Source organism: Lissotriton helveticus, chromosome 1_2 (genome assembly GCF_964261635.1).
Source record: "Lissotriton helveticus chromosome 1_2, aLisHel1.1, whole genome shotgun sequence".
NCBI lineage: Eukaryota > Metazoa > Chordata > Amphibia > Caudata > Salamandridae > Lissotriton > Lissotriton helveticus.
Genome location: NC_136058.1, coordinates 442,401,682 through 442,422,826, shown reverse-complemented (window position 1 = coordinate 442,422,826; position 21,145 = coordinate 442,401,682). Strand labels below are relative to the sequence as shown.

The 21,145-nt window shown below is 43.8% G+C and overlaps 1 protein-coding gene across 1 annotated transcript in view; it reads left to right on the top strand.

Annotated features, from left to right (window-relative positions):
• LOC144805469 (uncharacterized) overlaps positions 1-12,632 on the top strand; it is a 232,067-nt gene extending 219,435 nt beyond the window's left edge. Inside the window, exon 3 of the mRNA XM_078672020.1 lies at positions 9,384-12,632. Within this exon, the coding sequence (XP_078528146.1) occupies positions 9,384-11,011 (1,628 nt within the window). The 3' untranslated portion in view covers positions 11,012-12,632. The remainder of the gene's footprint in view (positions 1-9,383) is intronic.
• Positions 12,633-21,145: the final 8,513 nt, after the last annotated feature.

Here is a 21,145-nt window from a genome sequence, read left to right as displayed (position 1 = left end):
TAAACATTAACTTTCAGGTTCTTGGCGTGTATACAGGCTTGTGTTAGAGCGACTAGCTCTGCTGCTTGAGCGGACAGGGTGTCAATACGGTGTGTCTCAATAACTTCAGTGTCAGTAGTCACTGCATACGCGGCGACTAGTTCTCCTGTACTAGTTCTCATACATGAACCATCTACATAAAGTGTCAGGTCGGGATCTGATAACGGAATGTCTGTCAGGTCTTGTCTTGGCTTTGTCGTAATGTTAACTACTTCCACACAGTCATGTGTGTCTGGATTTAAATTAACTGATGGTAACAGTGTAGCAGGATTCAGAACGTTGCAGCGTCTAATTTCTATGTGTGGCTGGAACAGTGTCAATTCATAACCTGTTAAACGTGCAATTGTCAAGTGCTGAGTTTGTGTTCGGTTTAGAAGAACTTCTACTGAATGCGGGACTTGTACTGTCAGGGAATGCCCTAAAACTATGGAATCACTTTGTCTGATAGCTAGTGCTGTGGCTGCAACTGACTTGAGGCACGCAGGCAACGCCTGGGCGACTGGATCTAATGTGCTCGAGAAATAAGCACAGGGCTTGTATTGTCCTGCTTGATCTTGTGTGAGAACAGATAATGCTGTACCTTCGCGTTCAGTAACGAAAAGTGTAAAAGGCTTACTGTAGTTCGGTGTAGCTAGAACTGGAGCTTGACATAGGGCTTTCTTTAACTCATTGAAACTAAGTGTATGGTCAGATGTCCAAGGGAGGACAGTCGCTACGGCTGCCTCCTGTGTCGTTAACTGTATCAGTGGCTTGGCTAGAAATGCATACTGGGGAATCCATTGTCTACAATAAGAAGTAAGGCCGATAAAGGCACGTACCTCCTTCTGGGTTCTGGGCTGGGGAAGACTCGCTATTAACTGGATACGGTCGGGTGTCAACTGCCTACCCCTCTTGGACAGCAAGTGTCCTAAGTATACCACTTGCTGGACACAGAATTGAAGCTTCGAAGGTGACACCTTGTGCCCCATCTCGGCCAGAAAATACAGGACTGTAAGTGATGCTCGCTCGCAAGCACGTTCAGAACGGGCTGTGATCAGTAGATCATCGACATACTGGAGCAGGGCAGTGTCAGTTGGCATGTGAATGTTGTCTAGCTGTCTCTTGAGTGCTTGACTGTAAATACTAGGGCTTTCTGTGAAACCTTGAGGAGCGCGTGTAAACATATAGCTCCTTCCATTTAAACAAAATCCGAAAAGAAACTGGCTGTCTGGATGAATTGGAACACTAAAAAATGCATTCTTGAGGTCAATAACAGTGAAGAACATGGCTTCGGAATCAATGGCTGTTAACAGGGAAGAAATGTCTGGAACAACTGGGTACTGAGGAATAATACATTTATTAAGCTCTCGTAAATCAATCACTAATCGATATACTGGGGGTGCATTCGGATCAGTACGTTTCATGACTGGAATGATCGGAGAATTGCATACATTGGAGTCAGTTTCTACAACTACTCCTTGAGCCATGAGCTCGTCAATAATTTTGGATAAGGCTGCTACAGCCTCAGGTGGCAGTCTGTACTGTCTGATTCGGGGTAACACTACACCTGGTTTGAGAGTCACACGATGGGGTGTGATTTGCATGTAACCTACATCAGTTGGACCTTGCGCCCATAAATGCTGTGGAACATTAGACAATCTTGAATCAAAATCTCGTAATACATAGTGACCCTTAAAGTCACGTAGGAACAGTCGTATTCCCTCTGGGGAACAGCAAATAACTGCACCTAACTCTTTCAGTGTCTTAATGCCTAATAGGTTTTCTGGACATGACTTAGTAAGTAACAGATCAGTAGTACAGGACAATGGACCTACTTCTAGAGTGACTGGCTTTGATATCTCGTTAACGATGGGTTTTCCTGAAAATCCAAGGGAAACATTTCTTGAGCCTGAGAGCGGAGCCCCTGGAACTTCGGCATGACTAATTGTGGTCCTACTTGCCCCTGTATCGATCAAAAACTTTCTGTCTTTCCCTAATACTTGACTGTGAACATAAGGACCTTCTTGATCTACAGGTATCTCGATGAGAGGCAAGCCTACCTCCCTCTCTAGGCTGTTTCATGAATATGACTGGTACTCTGGATACTCGGACTGTGCATACTGGTACATCTGCGATGTAACATGCTGTGTTGCAGCAATAGGCTGCGGTGCTGTAACTGTCTGTTGTGCATTCTGTGACTGAGGAGTCTGTGAAACTTGTTCTTGTCTCGGCGGACGTGGTCTTTCTTTAGTCTTACCAGTAGCTATGTTGTGTTTCAGAACTGCACACTCGTTTATAAAATGACCTGGCTGTTTACAATAATTGCAGTTCCCTTTAACGGGAGCTGCAGGATGACTGGCTTGATTCGGACCCCTCTTCTGACTGTCTTGAGGAATAGATTGTGCAACTAGCACTTTCATTTTCGTGTCTTTCATACGTTTTCTCTCGTGTTCTTGCTCTTCTCTGATTCTATTTTGGTGATACTGGAGCATCTGGAGCATCTGGGACGGAGTATTTGCTTGCCAGGTGCTTTCGACTTTCAAAACTCGGTTTTTAATTTGTGGACTTGAATTCTCGACTAATTTGGTAACGAAAAGATGAGGGTATGACTCACTACTTGTCTTGAGACCACTGTTAATACTGAAACATTTTTCGAATCTAGAATAAAAATCACTAATATCTTCATCTTGTTTCTGTTTACAGGCTGAGATTGCATCCCAGTCTTCTTTCCTAGTTGTCAATAATCTGGGTAAAACTTGAATCAATAATTCTGGTAAGTCTTTACATTTATCTCCAAGACCGGTACCTGGTACTCGTGCCTTGTCTTCAGCTTCTAGAGCTGTCCAATCGATCTTTTTCTCTCCCACCTCCCATTCTTTTTCTTTTAACTTTTCATACACCCCTGCGGGTAACAGGACCTTTAACATTTTAATGATATCTGGGTAAGTGTATTCTCCCATACGGAGCATGTCTTTTAATTCTCTATGGAACCCTGCTGGATCTTTGTCATGACAGGGAATTAATTTCTTCATTTCAAGAAGTTCCATCTTTGATATTGGAGTGTATACAAACACTCGTTGTATTACGCCACCCGCCCCTTGGACTGGGTGGACTTCTCGTAACGGATTCTGTCTGTCTATGTAGAATGGCTTATTTTCTGGGGGTGAGACATGAACAAAATGCGGGTTCAAAAACGTTCTATACTTGTGACGCTGTTCTAGAATAACACTAACTAAATCGGTACCTAGACCTCTCCATCTATACTGGAGTAACTCGTTCAGGATATCATGTAACGGGCCTGGATCAGAATGTTGACCCTCATACAGAGTAATGAGGTGCTGGATCATATACATACCCAGCAGTCGTTGCTCGGCTGGGGGCAGTTTCAGAAACATTTGTGCCACTATTTCGTCTGGAAAAGTGGTAGAATCAGTAATCCATCGGACTGCTGATCGGGCTAGTTCTTGTTCATGCATGGTACTTAACTCACTATAACCGACTCGTGATTTCAGAATGTGATCGGTAGCTTGAAATACTTGTTCTAGAGAACCTTGTTCTGGTGCTGGATGATGAAAAACAGACTTGGGTTCTAGGCGTAAATGGCGATCTGGAAATCTGGATTTTCCTACATACGCTATTCTGGCGGGATTCTCGTTCTCTTCCTCTTCAGGATCAGAGATACTTTCTTTTTTTTAACTGACGTAACTTGGAAAAGAGCGGCATTCTAAACTTGAATCGGAACACAATACAATACACGAAAAACAATAACAATTGGGAAAACAATTCAGGCATACCACGACATTGGAAATACATTAAACAATATCATAACATAACAGTTCGAACAGAATACTACCTGAAAATACTGAAAACAGAAACAGAACAGAATTCTCGAGAACGGAACAGACTAGAGTTACTGGATGCACTGCTGTAACAGTACGGAACATACCGGTCCCATAAAGGAACGCATCAAGACCCGTATCCACCTAGGTGAACACTTCGTTTGTGGGCTTGGGTACCACCAACCCACGGACCAGGAGTCAATTTAGACTGACCCTGTCTAGATACTACCCCAGCAATGGTACTCACCGGGCAGCACGGAACGGAAAGCCTCGGACGGGACTGGACTACGACGGACTTCGGACTTCGGACTTCAGTTACGGGTGGGCCTCCGGATACCTCGGACCTTGGACTCTCGGCTTGGGCTCTGGTCGGGACTCACCGCGTTCCTCCACCGTCTCGTTCGGATGCTGGACCGCCTCCTCCGTCTCCTCCGTGGGCCTGAGGGATACTTGAAGCAGAAATATCTGCACTTGGCCGGTATGGTTCCGTCACGGCTGCAGAGGGTCAGGGGGTCGGCGTGGCTTCACCGACGCGTGGGGAAAGGGCAAGTCCCTATTCGGGCGCCATTATGTGGTAAATAAATAAATAATACCCTATTTTTGACTAGACTTATAGCATAACAGATAGCTCAATAAATAAGAGTCAAGATTCGAGGTAGTAGGAGTTTCTGCAGGTTTATTACAGCATAAGGACAGGATCAGGACAACCTGCATGGGAATAGGACAATAAGGCCCGGCAGCTGCCGGGGCTGGGTCTGGGATGAGCGCGCTAACATTCAATAACAAAACACAGGCATATATACATAGCGCGAACACATAGCATTACATTGCAGTAGGCGTAGCAGTGGGTGGAGCAGAAGGCGTGACGCGTAGCAGTCGCGAAAGATAACAGTAAAAAGAGGTGTAACTGGGAGTATACATAGACATGTGATGAAAAACGTAACAGAATATGTCATGAATGGGCGGAAACATAGGAGGGGGCTACCTAAGGAGCCGGGACCTCTAACCTAATGGTGCGCGAAAACTGGCAATGACGTGTTACTAGGAGAAGCTGGGGGCTACGAACTCTGTGTTAGGAGCAGAGACTAGAGTCTGGAGGGTCGGAGCGACATGTACCTAAACCCTATCTAGTATCTGATGTTTAGGGAACATGTTGATATAAACTAGAAGTCATGAGGGGAAAAGCTAACTTGATTCTAAGACTGGACCATGCATTATTCTACATGTAGTGCGTGATGAGGAATACTAAATGACCATTAAATACAGTATTTCTCTAACATGGGGACGAGAAGGCTAGACAATGACGGAAACTATTGATGCAGTTCAGTAGCTTAGGAATGCAGAGGAGGAGTACTGAACTGATAACTGGAACTATAACATACTTTTGGCAGACTCAGAGGCAGAGCCAAGCTGCACCGGGCACTGCGAGGCAGGAAGTAAGTGAAGGGTCGAGGATACAGGTGGGGGCTGTATCGCTCCTCAGCGAGGCTTTCAGGAAACAGAAGCTGAATCTGTGGTCCGGGCCCTTTTGAGGCCTGGAAACGAGGACTTTATTATGGAATAACGTGCACACTGGGAAACGTGGCAACATAACTTTACCTAGGCCTGATATTCGTAGTATTCACGAGGACTGGAAACTAACATACTAGAGGTGGACACAACTGTAATTGCGTCATTAATCAGACATGGGGAATAACATATGCATATTGGTCATGCACACATAACATATGATGGATGAGGCGTAGGGACACAGAACATGGCAAAATTTACTTTTCCACAGGGCGGTCGCTCCTTCTCTCATACTGCGGCCAAGCTTTGGAACTCCCTTCCGCCTTCTCTCCGAGAGAATAATAACCGTATGTCCTTCAGAAGGGCTTTAAAAACTCACTTGTTCGCAAAAGCTTGTTGATCTACCCTGAGCTCGCCATAAGCAATCAGTCAAAAGCGCTGCGAGGCCTCCGGGTAGTTGTGCGCTATACAAGTGTAATTTTTCATTTCATTTCATTTCTGTGCGCCTCCTCTGTTTGTACCTCATGAGCACCTACCTGTACATCTTCTCTGTTTGTACCTCATAAGCACCTTCCTGTGCACCTCCTCTGTTTGTACCTCCCGGAGGAGATTCTGAAGCGAAGCTTGTGATCACCATACTACCAACCATGGCTATGACTATTATCTGATGTTTGCTGTGTGCACGCTTCAAGTGTGTCCCCTGCCTCAGCCAACAATGAACCCTGTGGAGTGAGTACATAGACCGAGGGGAGTAGGGAGCTGAAGGACATGGAACGAGATAAACCTGGATAAAAGAATTGTAGGATGGGAGAAATGAGACTTTACCCGTGGACAACAGACACCTCCTCCTGCTCTACCAAAGCCCTGTTGAGTCACAAAGTAGCATCCTGGCCTTCAGACAGACCACAATAAGTCAAATATCTTGTAAATGTTGAAAAACTTTTATTAATATGCACACATCTATTGGATGTAGGGATATTTCAGTTAATTTATTGATTGTGATGGATTCTCTATGAGGAATAAATGACTGATATCGTTGAACAATAAATGACATGATTTAATGTTTGTTTGCCATATCTGTGTGCACAATATAAAGACGGGCCTTTGCAATCAGCCCCTCATTCTGTTGTACAAAAAGCCCTGGAAGGAGCTGCTGATTGAATTACAACAGGATCTTAACTTTACCTACTTTAGGAAGAACTAAAGACTCAATTTTTAAGTTGTCTTTCAGGGCAGAATCAGTCCATAGTTCAAGGGAGATGGATATATATTACGCTGATAGAAAATCCACCTCAACTCAGGATAATGCTCCAGTCTTCCAGGTTAGAAGGATCCAGAAATGCTTGAGCCAGGAGGGCTCTAAAATGTGTTGAAGGTGACTTAGGACCTTATTACGAGTGTGGCGGTCTTCCAATCGTACTACCACTGCGAAGGTACCAGGCAGACTGCCAAGCCCATTGAGAGCCCGCCGCCGCATAATGAACTAAATCCAGGGTGGGTGGGCGGTGCAGCAGCGGTCTTGTGGCGGCTGTATTAGGCTCATTAGAGAGCCTAAACAGCATATAACCAGCTTAAGAGTGCCTGCAGCACGTTCCTGCACCATGTCATGCATGCCACACTGTGCAGGAACAAGGGTGCAATGCCATGGGGTGGCACAACATGTGCCCCCTGCATGCAACCCCAGAAGCAGAATCGGCCAGGGCCCTGTGAGGGCCCCCTTACCTGCATGTCCTTTATCCTTTTCATGGCGGGGTGCCCGCCATGAAAAGGACGGTGGATATGCAGACCGTAATATGCTCGGCGATGTCGGCACCAGCACTGCCAACATATTCAGGGTGTTTGCAGACCGCCTCCACAGCGGGATCCTTGATCCTGGCGGGGTGGCGGTCTCATGGCGGTCCCACCACCACACTCATAATACGGCGGTCAGACCGCCAGGATGGTGGCAGTTGGACCGCCACTGTGCGTACGGCGATTATGAGGGCCGTCGCACTCGTAGTAAGGCCCTTAATGAGCTGCAAGGTAAAGACGGGAGTTGGCATTTGAGCTGATCCAGTGTGAACAGGAAAGCATTGTGAAAAAGGTGTCTGGAGTTACCTTTGTCATATATACTTCCTAAAGAGCTACCTTTGTCATGTGTACTTCCTGAAGAGTTACCTTTGTTATACACTTCCTAAAGAGTTACCTTTGTTATACACTTCCTGAAGAGTTATCTTGGTTAGATACTTCCTGGAGAGTTACCTTTGTTTTACACTTCCTGAAGAGTTACCTTGGGTAAATACTTCCTGAAGAGTTACCTTTGTTATACACTTGCTAAAGAGTTACCTTTGTTATACACTTCCTGAAGAGTTATCTTGGTTAAATACTTCCTGAAGAATTACCTTTGTTATATACTTCCTGAAGAGTTACCTTGGTTAAATACTTCCTGAAGAGTTACCTTTGTTATACACTTCCTGATGAACTACCTTTGGTAGATACTTCCTGAAACTGAATTAACGGCAGCGCTTCCTGATTCCTCTCTTTTTCCACAATCTGTTCTGTTTAAATGAAATCTTGTCCATGTACATCTACCTAAAACTCTACCTGTAGCACGAGTGCTCTGTGGCTGCCCTTTCTTTAGTAAGTTACTCTGTGAATAATGGTAAATCACTACCTTTTCAGAAGTAAATACAATGTGACATGTTCAACACAGTTTTAATGAAATATCCATGTATGGTAAAGTGTTCCTTACTAAATTTCAAATATGGTAGGGAAGAGATGTCTTCTACAGCTGGTTAAATATTGTGTATTCACATTCTATTACATTTGCATTTAGTAATATTGCATTTCTTTACATCCAACAGAAAATAAGCCTTAAATGCACGGATTGATTATGAATAATAAAGATAACACATCAAACCTGCAAAAATTATCAAAAATAAGGAGCTCCAAAAACATCAGTGCAATCAGAGGCAGAGGACAGATCCAGGAAGAAGCAGTCAAAGGCAATTCAGTGAGTGTACGAGTCTGAGCTCTGCACCTCGACACCCCAAGACGAAGAAATGACCTCAACAAAACCGAGACAACAACACTGACAAACCACCTGCTGTATAAACAAGCGTCCAACACCAGCTTTGATCATGAGGCCGATATGAGAGTTGGAGGAAGGTCTCGTGTCTATTTGGGATCCATAGCTCGGAACAAACTCCCTCTTCAGTTTTGAGCTGTTAGCAACATGAAAATGTTTTAAAAAGGTTGAAACCCTTTTGTCCATGTTTGAAACAAACTGATTTACTTTCTTTTCTGACCTGTGCTTGGCCCCAGGACACTCTTTGGAGTAGCTGTACATATTACAAGTCGCTTCATCATCATGATGTGGCTAGAGCAGTGCTTCGCTATCTAAACTGGCAACAGACCAGCATTCAGTGCTCTAGGTGTATTGTTAACTCTTTCTAGCCAAACCACAGGCACCGGGGAAAAGCACAACGAAGTGGAGCGCAACAACTAAAGGCTAAAGGAAAGCGGAGATCTGCTCTCTGAAGTACAGAGTATTGTCCCAATTTGCACCTACCGGAAGGAAGATTAAGCTTTACCCGCAAGCAGGCAAAGCCATTATCCAATCTAAAGATGCAATCACCCACAAGGAAGCCTTACTGATATTATGAATGTGGCAGGTATTTAGTGAGTCTTGTATTTTATTGTTAAATCGAAATCAAGTGTCCAAAATATCACACACATACAGGGAATGTGAAAATAACGCAAGTGGTTTATTAACTATGCTGACCCTTCAGGAAACACGGTCAGGAGAAAAATTGTGCAATTGCACTGAATATGTCACGAACTTAAGCCAATTAGAAACCCTAAAAAAGCATCAGCGAATACAAACAGGGGAAAAACCATACCATTGCACTGAATGTATAAAGAGCTTCAGTCGTTTAAAACATCTCCAAACACATCAGCGAACCCACACAGGGGAAAAACCATACCATTGCAATGAATGTGGGAAGAGCTTCAGTCAAATTACAAACCTCCACACACATCAGAGAATACACACAGGGGAAAAACCATATCATTGCAGTGAATGTGGGAAGAGCTTCTGTCGGTTACAAGAACTCCAAAAACATCAGCGAACCCACACAGGGGAAAAACCATACCATTGTAAGGAATGTGTAAAGAGCTTCAAACAGATTTCACAGCTCCACACACATCAGCGAATACACACAGGGGAAAAACCATACCATTGCAATGAATGTGTAAAGAGCTTCAGTCAAATTTCAAACCTCTACACACATCAGAGAATACACACAGGGGAAAAACCATACCATTGCAATGAATGTGTAAAGAGCTTCAGTCAAATTTCAAACCTCTATACACATCAGAAAATACACACAGGGGAAAAACCATACCAGTGCAGTGAATGTATGAAGAGCTTCTGTCGGTTACAAGAACTCCAAAAACATCAGCGAACCCACACAGGGGAAAAACCATACCATTGCAAGGAATGTGTAAAGAGCTTCAATCACATTTCAAACCTCCATAGACATCAGAGAATACACACAGGGGAAAAACCATACCATTGCAGTGAATGTGTGAAGAGTTTCAGTACGTTAGCAGAACTCCAAACACATCAGCGAACACACACAGGGGAAAAACCATACCATTGCAAGGAATGTGTGAAGAGCTTCAGTCAATTATCACACCTACATAAACATCAGAGAATACACACAGGGGAAAAACCATACCACTGCAAGGAATGTGTAAAGAGCTTCAATCAAATTTCACAGCTCCACACACATCAGAGAATACACACAGGGGAAAAACCATACCATTGCAGTGAATGTGTGAAGAGTTTCAGTGCGTTAGCAAAACTCCAAACACATCAGCGAACACACACAGGGGAAAAACCATACCATTGCAAGGAATGTGTGAAGAGCTTCAGTCAATTATCAAGCCTCCATAGACATCATAGAATACACACAGGGGAAAAACCATACCATTGCAAGGAATGTGTAAAGAGCTTCAATCAAATTTCACAGTTCCACACACATAAGAGAATACACACAGGGGAAAAACCATACCATTGCAGTGAATGTGTGAAGAGCTTCTGTCGGTTACAAGAACTCCAAATACATCAGCGAACCCACACAGGGGAAAAACCATACCATTGTAAGGAATGCGTAAAGAGCTTCAATCACATTTCACAGCTCCACACACATCAGAAAATACACACAGGGGGAAAACCATACCATTGCAGTGAATGTGTGAAGAGTTTCAGTACGTTAGCAGAACTCCAAACACATCAGCGAACACACACAGGGGAAAAACCATACCATTGCAGTGAATGTGTGAAGAGCTTCAGTCAAATTTCATGTCTCCGCACACATCAGAGAATACACACAGGGGAAAAACCATACCAGTGCAGTGAATGTGTAAAGAGCTTCAGTCAGTTAACAGGCCTCCGGAGACATCAGCGAATACACACTGGGGAAAAACCATACAATTGCAGTGAATGTGGAAGTAGTTTTAGGGTACAATCAAACCTCCACACACATCAGAAAACACACACAGGGGAAAAACTATACCAGTGCAGTGAATGTGTAAAGAGCTTCAGTCAGTTAACAAACCTCCAGAGACATCAGCGAATACACACTGGGGAAAAACCATAAAATTGCAGTGAATGTGGAAGTAGTTTTAGGTTACAATCAAACCTCCACACACATCAGAGAACACACACAGGGGAAACACCCTACCATTGCAATAAATGTGGCAGTAGTTTTACTTACTCTTCAGCATTAAGAAATCATCAGCGAGCTCACAAAGGGAAAACAAATCTTTTAAATGCCATGAATGCTTGAAAAGCTGCAGTCCATTATCAATCCTAAACAGGAATCAGTGAACACACGCAGAAGAAAAGCCTTCAAGTGCAATGAATGTGTGAAGAAATGTAGTCAATTATCAAGCCTATCTAGACATCAGCTTGCACTCACTCTGTAAATACCATACAACTGTAGTGAGTGTAGAAGTACCTTTAGGAAAACTTTCAAATTAAGGATTCATCAGTTAACACACACAGAGAAAAAACCTTTCAGGTGCAGTGAATGTGTGAATATCTTCTGTCAGTTATTAAACCTACGGATACATCAACTAACATACGCAGAGTAAAAATGGGCATTGCAATGAATATCAGAAGGGATTTTGTCAATTGCAAACACACCTGGGGTAAACCTTACAATTGCACTAAAAGTGTGTCGCGCCTTTGTCAATTTATGATCCTACATAGCCTCAGCGAACACACACCTTCATTTAAATCACTTAGAAATAATCCTAGAGATGCAGTGAATTCAAAAAGAACTTAAGAACATTAACAATAATATTGATTCATCTGAGGACATAGAGAGGAGCAGTACAGTGCAGTTATTGTGAGATGAAGGAATTACAGGAACAAGTATATAATTATGTGGGATAATAAAATACCAGATGAATGAAGACTCGTCTAGAAGAAACGAAGAAAACCAAAGATTTGTAGAATATTTAAAGTGTCTGTTCCCAGTGATTGTTCACTTGAGTACACATAGAAAAAACAACGTGATATAACAGGAAATACACTGAGAGACTAGCTCAATGTGGAATAAAAGAAAAGAAACACTGGTGGATTTTATTTGGCGATGAAGAGTTACAAAGAAAAACATCCAAGTGTTCCTGTTCATGCTACCTGTCAAAGTGTAGGGATGAATATGATTCTGCCTGCACACATTGCTATATTAGCATAAGTGAGTTAGTTGCGAAAACACCATGTTGCTGCTTTTGCACATGACACTACATGTCTCTGTTTTTATAAAGACAAACTGCTTGCTTTTCCTTCACATGAGAACGGTCTGTTTTTCATATCTCTAAACTCACACTACGACCTCAAGTCTGCTCAAAGTGTTCAAGGTTAAAATAACAATGTATGCTGTTGATGCAGGTTGATCGGCACACGCTCTAGACACAACACGTACACAGCTGCTCATTTCTGAAACTCATGTGCTTTTAATTTTGCACTGCATGCATGAGACTAGCACTTGGAAAAAACCTTTCAATCGAGAAAGAGCTGTGCTGAACTGGGATGTGATTCACTTCACCTGACTTTGGAGGTATGGGGTTCCCGGTTTTAACCTAGAGAGCTTGCATTATTATAATACCTAGCTCCTAGCAAGGGGAGGGTGGTACACAAGGCGTTATAGACCTGGTTCCACTATCATTATAATATGATTTCTCCCTTTGTATTTTATGGAATTGTAACAATGTTGATTGTATTGGTTTTATGCATCTTTTTACTTATGTTAGCAAAGATACTGCATCTTAGAGCACGTAGTTGAAATAAACATTTTAAACTATACTGTGTCTCTGATTGCTCACGTTGTGGACATTTATGAGAATAAAAACAAAAGAGTGTTCTTGATTCCCACTATTCCTGAGAGGTCCCAAAGTCGCTTGTTCATTGGTAGCTTCGCTATAGTACGGAGAATGAATGAGACACTGTTGCTAGTCGGATAGGGGTTCTGGGCACTGAGGTGGATTTTTGGTACACCACAATACACTGAGGTCCTGGTTTCCTGCGCATAGTTCTGTGCATGAACAGAATTCCCGCAACATGGCGCCCAAAGTCTTGATTAGTGCTTGTATCTGTCCACAATACCCTCAACACCTTTTCCGGTTAATAGGCGTGACAGATTAACCTACCTATACGAATGTGTTATAGGTTAATTCAAGCATGAGATTTATAAAAAGGTTCACATTTTGAATTACTACCCTTTTTTATTGGACTGCAATTTATTTAAATTTTTTTTCTTCTCTATGTCCTCATGGGTGATATTGACATAGCTCAGCATAGTTGGGCAGCGCTCCGGCGTCATCTGACGCAGTTTGGAGTACCAGACGATGGTATGTCTGTTATCTTTGTGGTGAGTGCTGATTCGGTGTTCCCCTTTGAGCTTTTCTACTCTTGGGTCACGTTTCCTGCAATAAATGCGGATGAGGATACGTTTCATACATACACTCACACTGCGATTCCTGTGAACTATACTCCATATAGGACACAAGAGATTCCAATTTTTGCATGGCAGCATCGTGTTTGGTTTAATGGCACCCTCCCCCACACCGTAACTCCGGTTCGGTTAGGTCCTTTGTCAATTCCTGAGGCCACTTGGCCAGTCTTAGCCGGGTTCACACCATATCCACTTTATCTCAATGCCCCGATTGACGACTTGTGTCAACTTTATATCTCTTTTGTTGGGGTACATAGGGCTTTAGTTCAATATGTTTCTTGCAGCGGAACAAGTTTTAATACATTTTCTTTAAAAATTCCGACTCTGTAAGCGGCACAATGCGCGTGAATTTAAAAGCTACACACGGTAAATAAGTCTTGTTATAATTTTAGGAGCCGTGCGATAAAGACAAGCTATCCCGGTTACACCTTTAAAGAAAAGAATCAAGTATGTACAGCCCACCTCATGTAGGAAGCCGTCCGTTTGGACTTAGACGTGTTGCTCAGGTCGGATACAAATGTATCGATCTTTTCTCTTGACACAGGGAGCGTGTGCCCCTGCCGGGCTTAGTGAATGATGGTGATCAGGATATAGTAATTTAATCCGCTACCTACGCATTGACAAAGGTACGTTATATAGCAAACTGGTGGCAACAAACGACGCTGGTGTTGGGTACACAAGATTATGGGTCCAATATTGTTACAATTTCTTTTATCAGAACCTGCTTTTGAAAACAGAAGCACAGGTGAACCACTTGCCGCTATTAAGACTCTGACCCTGGAACAGAGGTAGGAATGAGTAAGATTGTATCTTCTTCCTCCTCCCCGCTTCGTGTACATAAATGAGTGGAGAAACTCAGACTTTTTCCTTCTATCATAGGCAGTCAACATAAAATGTCCTGTTTCACAGCTTGAGCCACTTCCTTGAATACAAAGATTCATAAAAAAGTTTTCCCTGAGCCTGACGATACCGTGAGAGGCCAGGACATCAGAGACCAACAGGTACATATTTTAGATCATTTAGTGCAATACCAGAAAGAATAGAGGCTTCAAGCTAGATAATTAAAACTTTATTGTTTTTCTGCATTTTACACAGAAAAGTGACAAAGCGCTGATGACAGTCTGGGAACTGGTTTCCTCGGACTAGAAACGCGTCGGCACATCTGAGGGAGCAATCAATATCACTAAGCGTTTGAACTAGCTCTGGCTGGTTGTAAAAGTCATCCTTATTTTAGGACGTGCTCCTTCCTTTTGACTTTGTCTCTTCATTTTTTATGAATTCAGATTAACTTTTTTGAAAATTTCAATTGTTTGTGTTTGTATAGTGAATTTTTTGTGGAATGTATGATAATTGTGTTGGAATTTAAATGTATTGAATGTACAGTTTTTTCCTTTTTTGCGAAACTTTCAAAAGAAGAATGAATTTGTTTTTCGAAATAGACAGGTATAAATAAAAATACCGGGTCAAACTAAATAAGTTTGTGTTTCTCCTATGATCTGAAATAAGTTTTTGGAAATTAATTGTTTGTAGACATATTCTTGTGTTTTCTGGTTTTGGATTATCAATATTTAAATTCACATCGTCGTACATGTGCAGTACAGAACACCCACAGTTCAGCTCTCGTTAACAGTCTGATGCGAAAAAGATTTAAGATCAAACGAGACATTTCAAATGGCTTTTTTTAGTCATAAGCTGTCCTCCGTTAGTAGTCAATGGACAGCGTTCACTTGTGGCGGCAAACAAAAACAATTTAAAAGATTGGCCATGGGCTATAAAAACAGCCCAGGTGTCTTTGCCACACGTGTCGTCTCTTTCTTAGATGGCATTGATCCTGATGCGTACTCGTACATTGATGATATTTATCTAATGGACGACGAATTATGGCCGCATCTGTGTCGCATTGAGCGCATCATAATTATGTTTGCGGACTTCGGTTATAAATTTATCTTTGCAAAGTCAGATATTGCGGAGTTCACAGTGTTGTTCCTGGGCTCAACAATGAAGGTAGAGGTCTTGCACCTCACTTCCTGGAGAAATGCGCATGTTTATGGTCTCCTACAACTCTGAAAAAACTACAATCCTTGCTGGGATTTTTGAATTTCGGGCATACTTATATTCCCGATTATGCCCAGCGTATCAAACCTCTATATGCTTTGATACATGGAGAAGCGTGGCTCAGTGGTTAGAGGCGGCAGACCCGGAAGCTGAGATCGACCGTGGACCAGGGTTCGATTCCCCGCCTCGGCGGGTCTCGGGCACAAAATTCCACAGCCTCGACAATTCTCGCTCTGGTGCCTACTCAACTCACGGGGTCACACTCTGCAACTCTGGGCAATAGCTTGCTTAATCTCCACTACGGCCCCTCGCGGCGGGATGCCTGGCTTTCACCTTGTGGACACCCTGCCGGGGTTTCTCACAGGGGAATACCAGGACGGGTTCCCTAAGCAAGCGCCGGGACGCTTACGGGCAGCTGTGCGCTTTACAAGTCCAACACATTTACATACAACCAACTTTTACCAAGTCATGCTGGCGGCCTGAACATTCAGCTATTCTGCAATTTTTGCAGTCTGATCTTCTTGAATCTAAGTACTTATTGACTCATGATAACCACGCTGACCTGGTAATAAGAATTTTGCCTGTTGCCGTGGGTTTCACGTACTTGACGTTTAATGAAGGAGACACAGTGCCTATCGCTTACAAGTGACACTTGTACACTTCGGCTGAAAAGCAATTTTCTTCTGTCGAGAAAGTCTTGACAGCTGTACAGATAGCGATTCTAAAAGAGAGAGCGCAGTCACAAGGAAAACACATGTTGGTTGTTACACCTTATCCTGCATTTGAAGCAGTGATGAAAGCCAGTGTACCAAATTCTAAAGTTTTATATCCTAATTGGATACAATGAGCAACTTCGTTGACATCTCCGGATGTCACATTTATCTTTGACCCCTCATTGCAAACTCAGGAGTTCTTACAGTATGAGTTTGTTCATCCTGCTCCTCTGTCCATGTGCACGCTTGAGGATTACCATTGTATCATTTACACTGACTGTTCGGCGCAACCGGCGATAGGATCTAAGCATTCTTATTCAGTGGCCTGCGCAATCGTGGCTGGTACCATGGTGAATGGAGAATTCAAGTCGGATGTCATGCACACGCAGACATTAGGTGACCGTACCGCCCAGTTGGCAGAGCTACGTGCTCTAGTGCTTAGGTTAGTGAGAATGAGGGGTAAAAGGTCCCAATCCCTTACTAGCCGTTTATTGAGCAATGGTCCCTCTTTTTTGTCAAGCTTGCCCTCGGCATGGGGAAACCCCTATCCCCCTATTATAGCAAAGTTTGAGAAAGGTGTGTCAGGGCAAGCTTTGTTTTTTATAGTCTATTATGGAAAAATTCCAATCGCACGAGACTACTCGTACCGGCATTACACCAAAATCAGGGAATCCCTATTTATCCACAGAAAAGAACGACCAGATATACTTCTTCAACCTGATTCGTAATGCCCTGAGGAAGTCCCAGGCCGGATGGCCATGTAAGGGGTGAAACAAGTGTTGGCTGTTCTCCTACGTACTATCACGAATATAGAACACCTTAATTAAAACAAAAAAATGAACCATTGTGTGATTGGAATTTGTCCATAATAGACTATAAAAAACAAAGCTTGCCCTGACACACCTTTCTCAAACTGTGCTCTAGTGTTTGCATTGAAGTTTGATGACCCTCGTGTGACTACTTTAATTGTGAGTGACTCTTATTACTGTGTTCAGTCCTTCAATAAAAATGTATTCTTTTGGACTCAGAATGACTATTGTGATTCCAAAGGTGGCACAATTAAGCACAAGATGCTATGAGTTTGAGTCGCAGAAATAAAGAACGTCTGCCTTTCGTGAATGTAATTCATACTCTTGGCCACCAGGGTGTAGGAGTACACGCTGTGGGCAACAGTCTTGCTGATGAAGCAGCAAAGACCGCAGTAGCAACATATGTAGTAGCAGCACTTACAAGATCCAACAGTAAGAATGATGATGACATCTTGGCAGCTATAGCTGCTACAGAGATCGGTGATAATTACCCTAAGGGTTTCCCTTCTAAATACTCTTATCATTTAAGTCCTGATAAAGTTCCCTATGTGAGAATTAACAACGTTGGTGACAGGCTGAATCCTGACACGGACCACAGGTTACCCTTGATAACAGTCGCTCACGAAGGCATAGCCGCGGCTCATGCCGACGTTTCAGCCTATGTCTCTATCTTACAGCAGCGTTAGTGGTGGCGTGAATTGTATATATAAACTTGTGAATATGTCCTTTCTTGTTATGTATGTCAGCAGATTAAACCTTCAACTGCTGCACGGCCACCACAAACTCAGCTGTAGATATCTAATGGACCACTTGGTTGTGTTTATTTAATCACTGCTGACCTTTTTCTGCTGATACTGCGTATAAGTATATCTTAGTTTCAGTGGATTCATGCACACGTTTTCTCTGCATTTGGCCACAAAGGAGTGCTGATGCTCGAACTGTCATCCGAGATTTGCATGTCTTTGTGGGAATTTTTGCATGTGGCACCTTCCATTCTGATCAGGTCCAGCGTTCACTTCTAATGTGTACAAGGAAGCCATGGGGTCTTTGGGGGTGCAGGTGAAATTTTTGTCTCCATACCGGCCTGAGAGCAATTCTGTTGTGGAGCGAATGAACCATGACTTAAAGCAATCTTTGACAGCTAGGGTTTTAGGTACTACGTGCACTAAATAATCTTCCTAGAAAATCTCTGGGTGGGCAGACACCGTACGAAATGCTTTTTGGCATAAAAATGTTTGTCCCGGATCTTGATGGTCTAGACATGGTCGGCGACAGCCGTATTCTTTGACGTAGATACTCATTCTGCTGTGTTACAGAACCTACAAGAGACTCGAGACAGTCTTGCAAAGGAACACTTGCCCTCCACATATGGGGCTGAAGCTGCTCTACAGATTCCGGTAAATTCCGGTAGTTAGCTGGCTACCCCGAGTCAGTGACCTGGTCTGTGAGAAGGTGGAGAACAAGAAGGAGTTCAGCCCCTCGTATCATGCACCCATTCCAGTGCTTGGCATGCAGGGCATAAGAACAGTCATTTTACCACCACTTCCTGGTCGCAAGGGAAACAGGTACGACTCCATTGACAATGTCAAACTACAACGAGTGGCCGATTCTTCTTAGTATGACTCCTGCTGTCTCTTGTCCAGCACTGCTGAGAAATTCTGTTTTGGCCTCTGCTGACACCAACATTCCTGACTTTGCTATAGAGACGTCCACAGTCACTAATCCATTATTAAATTCGCCAGCTGGCGATCCACATGAAGATACTGAGTACACATATCCCACAGATTTGTCATTGCCTAGTGTGTACACAAGTCTAGCTGACCAGTCACATTTTTCCTTTGACTCTGACTCTATAACATCGAGTGTACCATTGAGGTTTTCTATTTTTGTTTCTTGGTTTAAAAGACATTTTTTGGTTCCACCTTGGACTTACATCTGATTGGTCAACATCACAGTGTAGCCCGTGCTAGATGTTATTGTATGAGATGCTGTAAAATTTCAAATTCATGGACCCACAGAGGTGGTTAATGTTCCTAATGTACTTTGTGTTTCAATGGGGGATGTTGTGAAACAAAACATACGTTCTGATGATTGGGATGTCCAAGCCATTGAAGCTCTCTTTTCCGATTTGAAATATTATGCTGCCTATTATGCTGAGGATTTAAATTTAGACTCCACAAACTACGCCGGAATTGTGGAAAGCACACAGTATTTGTTGTAAAACAACACCGCTATGACAGAAATTCAATGTAGTTGAAAGAGAACTGCCCACAGGGGGCAGAACGTAATTTATTGGTGCAGCAATTATTTGTGTTGCTCCTAGTGCTTGGGATCCCACTTTTGGCCATACCCCTGTTAGCACCCACTGTTTCGAGGTACTCAGCACACATAAGTAACTGGATTGTAACCAGCAATCTTTACTGTTTCTTCTTACCTGACTGGCGGATGGTTGGAGCCTGCTGAAAGTCATGCGGTCACCTGGGAAGCTGTGCTGGCCATCTGAGGAGTCCGAGTCGTCTGGAGTCATCCCCACCTTCACCGGACTGCTGCTGGCCATCGGTGGAGTCCGAGGCGGATGGTTGGAGCCTGCTGAAAGTCCTGCGGTCACCTGGGAAGCTGTGCTGGCCATCGGTGGAGTCCAAATTGTCTGGAGTCATCCCCACCTTCACCGGACTGCTGAAGACCGGGTCTGCACTGGTTCCGCACTTGGAGTGCTGGCGTCAATGCCCGGGTGAAGCGTCCGAAGTGGAGCGCTGGGGGCGGACTGGGCAGAGCCTCACGGAGCGGTCCTGGGCGCTCACGGCAAGTCTTATCGAGGCAGACTGGGCACCCGACCCGAACCCCTGGGTGTGTCATCGCACTGCCTTGACAAAGGCTCTTGCTCCCGACGACGGCATTTTCACCTTCGTCCTTGCCCCCAGCTGCCCGCTGCCCGCATTGGCGATCCTGGTCTTTGCTTCGCAGATCTGCCCGCTGCCCGCATTACCGATCTTGGTCTTCGCCTCGCGGCTCTGACTTCCCGAGGCCCCCTTGCTGTTTCTGGGACCTTCGGGAGCAGACCCGCAGACTGTGCCTGACGATGCACACAACGATCCCAGTGCTCTCTGCTTTCCGAAGTTCTGGGATCATCGAGAACTGCATTGAAGCTTCAAAAAAAAAAACAATGCTGATGACACCGATGATTGCAATGAAATGCCAATGACACCAGCGTACTTGCTGCACAGGAATGCAACAAGGTATTGTCTCTGCTTCATTTTGATTTTGATTTTTGTCCACTTACCCCTCTGAAAACTATGGCCCAAAATGGCCGGGGCAATAAACTACAGCATTAAATCGCCTCCATTACTACCAGACGCGCACAAGGCTGAACAACAACTCTGCATGGCACTGGGATCACCAAAATAGACTTGTCCTCCCCACTTAGAAAGCTAGAAACTGGACTATCTCGATCTGCCCCGGATTAGAAAGCGAAACTGGTCTACTCCCCTGGTCTCAAAGCATAAAAACAAACAGAGGACTACAACACTATTCTTTATCTCCCCAACTTTTCGGCCATCTTAGACTAATCATTCCTCATTACTTAACCATGCCTAAGGAGTCGGCCATTTTAGACTAGTCATAATCTCTATTCTTTCATGCCCACTATTTAGCTTCTTAACCACCCACACCTTACACGCACTTACTATAGCTCTGTATCTACACCCACCCACACAACCTCCTTCACCTACCTTCACCTCTACTCTCAACATGGAACCCATGGGCAAGCACACATATAAAATGAATTACCCCACCGAGCTCCCCAAAAAAACCGCCAAACGTTTTAAACACAACTTCTTGAAGTCCCACCCTGAAACCCTCCTTTGTGGACACTTACTTCTCACTAAACAATCGAGCCAAGAGCATCAATATTATCTTCTACACTATACGTAGAGCACAATGGAGAAAAACGTTCCTCACCTTACTCACTATCTCCGCCACTAGGAAATCCGCTCATGGCCTAACACTTTCCACCGCACCATCCCAACTCTTCCCAGAGAGAGCAACCATCACTATCTACAACAACTGTATTATCTTATTTCATTCCACAGCCAGGAACCTTGACCTATTCGACAACTTGTTCCCCACTTTCAAAGAATATATCTCCAACCCTCTGACTCCAATCCATCTGACCTCCAAGCCTAGCACCCTTGACTCCA